The 10,912-nt window shown below is 54.0% G+C and overlaps 1 protein-coding gene across 1 annotated transcript; it reads right to left on the reverse strand.

Annotated features, from left to right (window-relative positions):
• Positions 1 to 1,132: 1,132 nt before the first annotated feature.
• On the reverse strand, positions 1,133 to 10,669 carry Pi16 (peptidase inhibitor 16). Its single transcript, XM_021149760.2, has 7 exons — positions 10,451 to 10,669; positions 7,445 to 7,666; positions 4,010 to 4,119; positions 3,640 to 3,728; positions 2,367 to 3,155; positions 2,032 to 2,164; positions 1,133 to 1,507 (listed from the first exon to the last, which is right to left on the reverse strand). Exons 1-6 carry the CDS (start codon positions 10,625 to 10,627, stop codon positions 2,052 to 2,054), a joined length of 1,500 nt encoding a protein of 499 aa, XP_021005419.1. The 5' UTR covers positions 10,628 to 10,669; the 3' UTR covers positions 1,133 to 1,507; positions 2,032 to 2,051.
• Between the last annotated feature and the right edge of the window lie 243 nt (positions 10,670 to 10,912).

The following is a 10,912-nucleotide window of genomic DNA, read 5'->3' on the forward strand; positions in this document are numbered from 1 at the left end:
TGGAAAACAGGTCAGCAGTTGTTTTAGGCTGAAGGGGGTGGGTAAAGCAGGCAACAGTGGGTAAGGTGCTTCTATGGTAAGGTAATGAAAAAGTCCCCTCTTGGTACTAGCAGAGTTCCACAGTCCCCCAATGAGTATACTAAACAATGTCAAGCTGGGGTCGGCCAGTTGGCTCAGTAACCACCAAGCCTGACAAAGTGCATGGGGGGGGGGGAGAGCTATCCCTGCAGACTTGCCCTCCGACCTCTGCATGCACCCCCCACTCTACACAGACACTAAGTAAATACATCTTCAGAACTTGGAGTTGTAGGCTTCAGGTGTTTTCCAGCCAGGTGTGGTGGATCTCTGAGTTCGAGGCCAGCCTGGTCTACAGATAGCGTTCCAGGACAGCCAGAGCTACACAGAGACCTGATCTCAAAAACAAAACAAATTAAACAAACAAAAAAAACCAAACAACAATAACAACAACAAATACACTCAAATAAAGATGCTGGGGACACGGTACTTATGCACTGTTGCACATGAATGGAGGATGGAGGGCTGCGTGCCTTTACCCATGAGCTGTCACACTGGCCCCAGGTGCATAGATCAATGGGTGACTTCTGAGTCTTTATTGAGAGAAGTAGCCATGCTGTGCTAGCCTGGCCAAGACTCCTTCCTAGCCCCTCTTACTTCCTGTCCCTTGTGTTCCTGACCACACAGAACTTCTGGACCACTCCATTCTGATCCCCAGAGAGGTTTCTGGGCCTCAGGGCTCTGTCTCAGGGCTCCTTCAAAGCACTTAAGTTGCCCAAACCTTGCCAAGTTGAAACTTGTGACCAGGACAGGCCTGAGCATCAGCCCCCTTGTGGAAAATGTCTCAATCCCCAAAGCCACAGGGGTAAACCCCACTGATAACTCCTGGTCCTTCCTTCTGCTCTTCTTCCTGCAAGGCAACCTGTGGCTTGGCTTGGGTGGAGTGGAAGTTACCAGGAGGATAGGGATGGCTCAGAGAGCTGGGGGGGGGGGGGGGTAGTGGGGAAAGAGGAAGAGAGAAGACGGAAGAGTTGCATGGGTGGGCAGACCAGCTTTCTCACAACACCCACCCCACCTCATGCAAAGCACTGAGACAGGCTCTCAGACAGGCTTTATTCAGGAGTCAAGGCTGCCTCCATTCCCTGTCTCCCCACCCACAGAACCCCACTTCATTGGGGCTTGTTCTTCACCTGCCCTCAGGGTCTGCTGTCCAAGCTACATGGGCACTCAGAGATGGGAAGCCCTAGAGCCTGCAGGCAGACAGTCCCTCCCCTACCCCTCCCCTTCAATCCCCCCGGGAAGTAGACAAATATCCTCAGAATCATGTCCTCTGTAGAACTCCACTGTAAGAGGCAAGGAAGGGCCCTGGTATGCAGTTACTGATGGGCTGGACCACACAGCCTTCCCCTTCCAGAGGGCCTTTAGCCAGACGGTGGTATCTTGTTTGAGCGACAGGACAGGACACAGCAGTTGGTCAGCTGACCTCTTCTCCCTGGGAAGGCAGCAGGCACTTCAGATATTCCTTGCCTCACTCAGATGGCTCAAGAAAGAGCTCAGGGAAGCCGGGCGTGGTGGCGCACGTGCTCCCAGCACTCGGGAGGCAGAGGCAGGCGGATTTCTGAGTTCGAGGCCAGCCTGGTCTACAAAGTGAGTTCCAGGACAGCCAGGGCTACACAGAGAAACCCTGACTCAAAAAAAAACCAAAAAAGAAAAGAAAAGAAAAAAAAAGAAAGAAAGCGCTCAGGGGACTAGAAGAGCCAAGTTCCTGAAGAGGCTAAGATCCTCTGTCCTTAAGAAACTAGGCACATGTGGCCAGTAGAACACAGCTTAGAACAACAGGTAGGGCCCCATCACCACCCTCGTGAAGGAAGGGGGGAGGCTCGTTTAGTGTTTTGGGCTGGCACTGCGTGGCAGAGAGGAGAGGGGAGGGCACGGGTAGCCGGGGGAGCATGACCTGCTCCAGAAGCTCTGGCTTGGAAAAAGATTCCAGAATGGATATGAGGCCAGTCTCCTCACCAGGCCTTTAGGTGTCCCGCTCAGACCATGCCAGCCAACAGCAGCAGGGAAGGCAACAGCAGTCCCAGAAAAGGGCCCCACACGTGAGCAGAATTCTTCAAATCCCAGCCGGCCTTTTCGGGGTTCTCAGCACCTGCAGAAAGGAAGGGGGCTGTACTTCAGCTTGAAAACAGCTCAGACTCTTCACTCACTCCATGCAAGGTGCAGGCGCAGCCAGGGAGGAAGCATCTTCCAGAGGCGCATGCTTTACCATGCCCCAACCACTGGTTCCAGGTTCCAGCACAGGGTCCCAGCATTCTGGAGCCAGGAAGAAAAATTTGGACTTTGGGCCTTACCTGTCCAGGATGATTGTAGGGCCAGGGTGCGCCCACCTGTGGCATTACCCGAAGCACTAGGAAAGGTGGGCAGGGATGGGGAGGCAGGGTGGCCAGAGTGTTCCAGTGAGGCCTTCTGCCCACCGCGCTCCTGGGCTGGAAGAACTGGGACCAAAGCCTCACTGGAAAGAGGCGACTCTGCCTCTGCCTCTGGCGACTCGGCCTTGGGAGACTCAGCCTCTGGCTCCCGCAACGCGACCTCTGCCTCAGTCGGTGCGGCCTCTGCCTCGGGCAATATGGCCTCGGGCTCAGACAACTTGTCCTTGGGTTCAGCCTCCTCCTGGATTTGGGGTACGGACTCTCCTGACTCTGCCAGGGACATCTTGGGGTACAGCGATTTCTTTGGGCTCACAGAGGTTGCGCTCGACTTGCTGGCTTCTTCGTCCATAGATTTGGGGACAGGGATATGTGTTGATGTGAGGAAGTTAACTGGCCCTTCATCCACTGAGGGCTGCATGTGCGTTGCAGAAACCGAGGGGACCTCAGTTAGAAAAGCCTGAGCCTCTGTTGCCATGGAGGAGGGACCTTCGGTTGCTAAGGTGGATGGTGCCTTTGTTTCTACTGCAGGTGAGGACTCGGTTGCCAGGGAGTCCGAGACCTTTGTTACCGAGGAGAAATGTAGAATCTCAGAGGTTGCTAGGGATGGAGTACCGGTTTCCCTGGAGCTTGGGGCTTCAGTTGCGCGGGTGGAAGGGACCTCGGTCACCCTTGGAGGCGAATCCTGCGCCTTTTCCGGGTTTCTCATGGGCTCTGTTTGGCAAGGCCAAGCATTAGCGGACTCCACCCGGCCGCACGATATCCCACCCGGATGCGCGAACCATACTCCTCTGCAGCGGGTGTGTCCCTCTGGTATTGTAACTTCTTGTCATTGACCCGACTAACTCCTCCACCCACCGCCCTGCCCAAACTCCGCTTAGAGGATTGCCTAGCAGGCCCCGCCCATTCGCCCACCACCAGAACCTTCCCGCCCGGCCACGCCCCTTCGCACGGCACTCCAGCGCCTCTGGATCCCAACTCTCTGTAGGGACTTAAGGATGGAATCTGTCACTTGGAGTTAACGAGTCGCCAAGGCGGCTGTGCAAGGAAGGCAGAAAGTCACAGAGGGTGTCCGCCATCACATCCCGTAGGCCCTTCTCCTGCTTCTCAGGGCGAGAGTCCTGAGATGCTAAGTCACCCAGGCCCGGGGTGGGGTGGGGGGGACCCTACCCCATCTCAGCTCTCGCCTGCCACTCACCACAGAGAGAGTTCTCACAGCTGTAACCAAGAGGGCACTGGGAGCAAGGAGTCCCCTCCTGGTAGGGCTTACGGCCCTTCACGTTCCCCCTAAATGAGAAGACATTGCTGCAGGAAAGGCCCGGGCCTTCCTACCGATCCTCACCTTCCCCAGATGCACAGCAGGTCCGTTCACAGGAGCCCACGGGGATGCTGTCCCCCGCGAGTTGCTTCCCGGGGATCACGGGCTTTCTCCCTCCCCTTCTCAAGCTAACCAAATTAGACTCCTTCTGGGGCCATCACAGCTGCCAGAAGGGACAGGGCAGCCCACAGCTTCCTTGAGCTGTGCCCAGTTCCATCCTCCCCTACGCCTCTGGCCGCTCAGCACTTACGGGGGTTCATAGTTGCACACCAGCAAATGGATGTTAGCTTCTTCCACTCCCTGGAGCGTCTCGCAGAAGTGGGAGCCACAGCCAATTCTCTCAGTCTTGCTCCACACTACCTAAATGAGGGCAAACCTAGCAGGTTAGCCCTGGGCTGCGTAACATTGTCTGTCCCCGCGGGATCCTATAGTGGTAGGCCAAAACTGCTGGGGGTTAGAGGCAGATGACAACAGTGTCTACCCTCTCCGCCAAATAGAGAAGTCACCAGGCTTATTTGAGTCTTCCCTCAGCCTCAAGCCTCAGATATACCCTGGCCACTCTCCTAGACCTCTTTCTAGAGATACTTAGGGGTTTTTGGTTATTCGGTTGGTTTGGTTTTGTTTTGGTTTTTTGAGACAGGGTTTCTCTGTATAGTCCTGGCTGTCCTGGAACTCACTCTGTAGACCAGGCTGGCCTCAAACTCAGAAATCCGCCTGCCTCTGCCTCCCAAGTGCTGGGATTAGAGGTGTGCGCCACCTCTGACTGGCTTGATCCCTTTAAACAAGTGTTGTTGTTGTTGTTGTTTTTAAAGAATTATTTATTCGGGGCTGGAGAGATGGCTCAGCAGTTGAGAGCACTGACTGCTCTTCCAGAGGTCCTGAGTTCAAATCCCAACAACCAATAATTCAAAATCATCACTACCACTACCAACAACAAAAGGATTTTTTTCATGTATATGAGTACACTGCAGCTGTCTTCAGACACACCAGAAGAGGGCATTGGATCCCGATACAAATGGTTGTGAGCCACCATGTGGTTGCTGGGAATTGAACTCAGGGCCTCTGGAAAAGCAGTCAATGCTCTTTTTTTTGGTTTTTTTTTTTTTTTTTTTTTGGTTTTTCGAAACAGGGTTTCTCTGTATAGTCCTGGCTGTCCTGGAACTCACTTTGTAGACCAGGCTGGCCTCCAACTCAGAAATCTGCCTGTCTCTGCCTCCCAAGTGCTGGGATTAAAGGCGTACGCCACCACGGCAGTCAATGCTCTTAATCACTGAGCCACCTCTCCAGCACCCAAACAAGGTTTTAAACAGGGGGCCTATGCAAAGGATCAGAGATAGTGGAGATCTTCAGCCACAAGGAAAATCCAAGGAGGAGTTATTTATTTATTTATTTTATTTATTTATTATTATATGTAAGTACACTGTAGCTGTCTTCAGACACACCAGAAAAGGGCATCGGATCTCATTACCGATGGTTGAGAGCCACCATGTGGTTGCTGGGATTTGAACTCGGGACCTTCAGAAGAGCAGTCGGGTGCTCTTACCCACTGAGCCATCTCACCAGCCCAAGGAGGAGTTATTTTGAAAGGTTCCCCATTCCAACTAACATTTTAGCTAGCCTTTGTTCTGCCGCTTTTGGGGATCAGCCTGGCTGCTAGAATAATTTCTTCCTAAATTCAAAAAAACAAACTCAGCACTCTGGGCAGAAGCAGGCAGATCTCTGTGAGAGTTCCAGACCAACCAAGGTCACCTAGTGAGACCCTGTCTTAACAAGAAAACACAAATGTGTACCCGGCCTCGGGTGGAGACGCCAGGTCTTCCTGAATCTCTAGCTCAGGTTGTCAGGGAGTCCTGCTCGCAATAGCTATGGCTCCTTGGATTCCTGTTTGAGCAGGTGAGTTTGGGATAGAAATGGCTCCCAGCTTAGGAAGGAGCCACAGATAGCTTGGCCAGTCTGCTGGGAGTATCTTGGGTGAGGGTGGGCTGGGATGTCCCGGCAGGGAGGGTGCTGGGACCTTCAACTTCCCAGCTTGGGTGGGTGATTGTATTTCCTTAAGATTAGGGCTAAAAATACCATCTCAAAAAGGCACTGGAAATGGGAGGGGACTGTTGTTTTTTTTTTTTCCCCCCTTTTGGTTTCTGGTGTAATCGGTTGTACAATCAGCATTGGGAAGAGAAAACAGTCCCTTTAAAACTAAGGCTGGCGTCACTCCCCACGACGGAACTTTCCAGAAGCATCCGGAACTGAGTGGTAAGCCAAGGTTATCTAAGAGAGGCCAGAAACACTGTCAGAAGGTTCTAGAAACCTTTCTCCAGCAAGCATGTGCTTTCTGCCTACATAGTGTTTTTAGAAACTTTTTTTTTTTTTTTTTTTTTTTTTTTTTTTTTTGGTTTTTTGAGACAGGGTTTCTCTGTGTAGCCCTGGCTGTCCTGGAACTCACTCTGTAGACCAGGCTGGTCTCGAACTCAGAAATCTGCCTGCCTCTGCCTCCCAAGTGCTGGGATTAAAGGCGTGCGCCACCACTGCCCGGCGAAAGTTTTGTTTTAAATTGGGGTCCAGGGGATCCTACTCTGTCAGGCTTGGTGGCGTTTGCCTTTACCCACTGGGCCATCTGACCCGCCTTCTTGGTTTTTTGTTGTTGTTGTTTTTCTTTTTTCTTTTCGAGACAGGGTTTCTCAGTATAGCCCTGGCTATCCTGGAACTCACTTTGTAGACCAGGCTGGCCTTAAACTCAGAAATCTGCCTACCTCTGCCTCCCGAGTTGGGATTAAAGGCGTGGGCTACCACGCCCGGCTGAGGCCAGCCATTTTAAACACAGTTTGTTTGTTTGTTTGTTTCTAATGCAAAAATGAATTAAATTTGTCTATTTGCTTCATCAATTTGGCAGATTAGAAACAGCAAATTACAAAGGGAAGTGCCAAGAGCGACACTGGTAGGAAAGGCGAGGTGAGCAGGGAGAGGCCTCTGCGCCTGAGGCAAAAGCTTTGCACCACTCAGAGTCCTCTGTCACCCAGGACAATCTTTGCATTCGATATATAGGCGCTGTGACACCTGCGTTCTCAGCAGGATAAAATGGGTGACTTGGGTTTTCAAAAGATGTGCCTTTTTGAGAAGATGAAAACGACAGTTTATGGCCTCTGACTGAGCGCTAACTGCTGTGCAGATTATTAGGGATACTGTAAGGGAGAGGACCGGTTTAAAGCGAGGCTGCTCTGAGTGGAGCCAAGAGGTCACAAACATTCCACCTGGCCCAGCACGTGGCTCCACCCATCTGGAGAGCCCGCCGGCCCCGCCCAGGGACCAGGTGGCTCCACCCAACACCAGAAGGGCCCAGCCAGGCTCCGCCCAAGGTGCACTGGACCCCTCACCTCGGGGTCCAGTCCAAACCACGCACTCGGGTTCGCACACACTCACACGGCTTATCAGAACGCCGGGAGCCCTCTCCCTAGTAAACGATGTCCAGACCCTTTCCACGCACGTGCCCAGTCCGGCCCTACTTGATCTTGCAGGTGGCCATACCCAACACCAAGAGCTCCCCATCCCCGTTCCCAGTCCATCACAAGGCTCATCCAACAATCAGAGGCCAGCCCAACACCCTGATTCCTCAGCCCTTAGGCAGCCTTAGGAGGCCTCACAAGAGAGCTCACCGCCCCACCTCTGCCCGCCGGCCTGCCCAGACTGTCACCTGAGTGTAGTGGCCGCACATCTGGTTCGGATCACAGGTGGCCGTGCTGAAATTGTAATATTCATGCTCCTCGTGCCAGTTCCCCACGGCCAGCGGCACGTCCATGCCCTCGTCCGTGATGGCAAACAAGTTCTCTCCGCGCCGCCCGCGTTCTTTGTTGTGGCCCCACACGCACTTCTGAGCGTAGGCCTTGGCGAAGGCGGCCAGCTCGTCATCCCACCTCTGCAGGGACGCAAGGGAGGCAAGACAGGGAGGTGAGTGTGGTTAAAGTATGCTGGGGTGTCTTGAATCCTCTGTAGGCCCGACTGCCCGAGACGGGCTTGCCGCACCACGCCAAGTGACCCAGGGCTTGTCCCCGGAATCTGTTCCCCGTGGGTTTCAGTGGGATGGGGGGAGTGCCACCTCAGACCCTGGGGGTTCATCTCTTACCCTTCACAGGGCATGGGGGTAGGGGCAGAGGGTTGATGTCAGTTGTGATCTTTGTGTGCCCTGCGTAGCTGTGGGGAGGGGCAGAGATGCACAGTGGGCTGATTGAACTGCTCGGGCATCTGAAGCCTTTCAGGGAAATGTTGGTGGAGCTGTGCATCAACACCGGGCTGCTGCCTGCCTCACTGCGATGGCTCGAGGAAACTGTCTCTGTGAAGGTCCCTCATTTCCTCAGAGCCCTGCCTAAGACAACGCTGTCAAACCCCAACTCCAGATTCTCTGTCTCATCGCAGGTGAGACTCCTGAAAAGGGCAGTTTTGCTTAGAGAGCCTCCGAGGTTCCTCATCCTTGGCTGGGAGAAGGCGGAGCAAGTGTGCAGCATGGGAGGGGAACTTAAGGCATCTGACCCCAAGGACTAAGGAGAAAGACCTGGATCCCATTAAATGCCGATGCCTGCCGTGGCTCTTGTTCCACCAACCTGACAGCCCCACCAAAAGCAGCAGCAGAAGCTTGGGGTGGCACTGCGGGGAGAACTGTGTGACCATGCCCACTTCCCACCCGCTCAGTGCTTTAGTTTCCTGCAACCCTCGTGGGATCCTGAATGGGGACAGTACCAGGGCTGTGCCTTGATGAGGTGTTCTCTCTCTCTCTCTCTCTCTCTCTCTCTCTCTCTCTCTCTCTCTCTCTCTCTCTCGTCATTTTTAAAAATTAATTCTGCACTTACTTTTAGGTATGTGTGAATGCAGGTGCACGCCTAACAGTGCACGAAAGAGGACAACCTCTGCGGAGGGAACTCAGCTTCTCTGAGTTGCTTGGCCAGGTGTTTTGAGGAACACCTGGGTGGTCCCCTAGACTCTGACAATAGTGGGCAGTTGGGAGCAGAAACGGGGAACAGGGGCTCTAGGGTGATCCACAGGACCCCGGGATAGACAGATAGGCCCCATTCTAGGACAGGTAGTAACATCATTTCCATTGTCACAGTGCTGGGTATTATGGGTACTCCCCCACCCCCCAGCTGAGGACCTCCCCGAAGCTGAGGATTGAACCCAGGGCCTTGTGCTTGCTAGGCAAGTGCTCTACCACTGAGCTAAATCCCCACCCCAGTGGGTACTCTTTAATAGATAGTTTTGATTGAGAGACCAGCTCAAAGTAGCCCCAGCTCTAACCTCTAAGCTGAGTCTACGCCTGAAGTCCCAGCGGGACTTACAGTTTGCGGTGTTGCAACCTCTCTCCCTAGAAGTAGGTCTGTCCACTCTGTCATTCAGTAGTCCTGGTCACTAAGCCAGAATGAAAGCAAGAACCAAGAACCCCAAGTTCGTTAGCCACTCAGGGAGTGTGGCCACTGTAATCAGTGCCACAGGTAACCGGGTCCTGTGGGACATGGGAAGTCTGTGTAGGCAGACTGAGGGTGGAGATAGAGATTGGGCTAAATGACTAGGTGCTAACCAGGTGGGGGACACCCTGAGCAAAGTCACCAGGGGCAGCAGGGCTTGCGCCATCTGTGGTGAGACCACCACCACCACCCCACCACCCCGCCACCCCGCCACCCCGCCACCCCACAGGCAGAAGTGCTACTTAGTATCTAGGCTTCTGATTTGTCTGCAGTTCCTGGTTGCCAATGGCAACAGGAGTGGTGCCGTGATCATTTCCCACAGTCATCCAATCTGACCTGAAGGGCAAGGATGTCAGTACCTAACTGTCCACCAGGAAAAGGCTCCCCACAGAGTCACCAAGCCACGGGGGACAAGCTGAGGCTAAGAGCTAAATGTCAGGACCCCTGGTTCCCTGCTGTATTTCCCAGGTGTGACCTAGCCCTTAGCTCAGGGGTTCCTGGCCACTGGAGGGTGTCTGGGAGTGGGGTGGACCAGTCAGACTTCAGAGAGGACAGAATGGGAGTGATTCTAACTCTTATCAGCTGAAACCAGAGCAGACATCCTGCCTCAACCCTGTCATCTGATAATAAATATTCTTTTCGCCAGATTGGCCACCGGCACCCAGCCTCGGCCTCCACTGTCTGTGCGTTCCTCTCACTGTTGTGTAGATAATTTGTATGTGTGTTATATGTGTGCTTTTTATATTTCACCACATGTAGTATTACATGTGTGCAAGTCAGCCCATGCGTGTGGGTGTGCTTGTGACCCCATTTTACCAACGAGAGACTGAGAGAGTCCACATGGTTACAGGATGCGCCCCAAACGAGACCGGGTTTTGGAAAGGGCACCTGAACTATGGGTCCCAAAGTCCTTCAGGCTTGCTCCCTCCCCCTCCAGTGTTTTCTGGGCTCATCCGCCTCTTCCTCTTCCTTCCAGGACACCCCATCTTGAGAAGAGTTGAGGAGGAGGCCACTGGTATATGGGGAGCCAGGGCTTAAGCTTGAGCAAAGTTCCCTCTGAGCCTCAGTTTTCTCATCTAGAAGATGGGGCTGATTATGGGGACCAGTGCATTATACAGCACCAGGGTCACTGACCAGAGAGGAAGGAGTCTTGACAGAGCATCCCCACGGGGAGGCGAGGAGAAGGACTGTGGCAGGCCTTGCCTCGCACCCCTCAGGCCCAGGAGGTGGCCCCCAGCCACACTCACCATCTGCAGCATATCTGAGGCTGGCGGGGACACCTGGGCACGGTACTGGTTGTGAAGATCCACCATAGTTTGCTTCTCGTCCTCTGTGAGGGCTGTGGTGGGGCCAGCGGCGGTCAGCAGCAGCAGGAGGAGCAGTGGCGGCGGCAACATCACCCACGGGCTGCAGGAGCCATGCATGGTGGCCAGCCCTCTCTGCCTCTCCCGATCAGGGGTCTGGCAGCTGGACTTAAAGTCCTTCCCACACAAGCACCACCCTGGCTGGGGTGGGGCAGCAGGGGCTGTGTCTGGAGGCCCAGCCCGGCTCACACAATGTCTCCAGGAGGGCTGGGTGCCTTGGGTCTGGACCAGAGCAGAATCCACTCCCCTGGAGTCCTTGGCAACTGCCTCCTTTTCTCTCAGTAACAGGGGCTCAGGCCAAAGGCTATATGAGCTCCACCATCCCTCCTGAGGGGGACAGATCCT

Source organism: Mus caroli, unplaced genomic scaffold, assembly GCF_978045245.1.
Source record: "Mus caroli unplaced genomic scaffold, Mus_caroli_1 scaffold_18, whole genome shotgun sequence".
NCBI classification, from domain to species: domain Eukaryota; kingdom Metazoa; phylum Chordata; class Mammalia; order Rodentia; family Muridae; genus Mus; species Mus caroli.

Coding starts and splice junctions, on each gene's coding strand:
- Pi16 (XM_021149760.2), bottom strand. CDS start 10,627: ATGCATGGCTCCTGCAGCCCGTGGGTGATGTTGCCGCCGCCACTGCTC. Junction 7,667..10,450: donor CCTCAGATATGCTGCAGATG/GTGAGTGTGGCT, acceptor GCGTCCCTGCAG/AGGTGGGATGACGAGCTGGC. Junction 2,165..2,366: donor CCTACAATCATCCTGGACAG/GTAAGGCCCAAA, acceptor TCCTTTCTGCAG/GTGCTGAGAACCCCGAAAAG.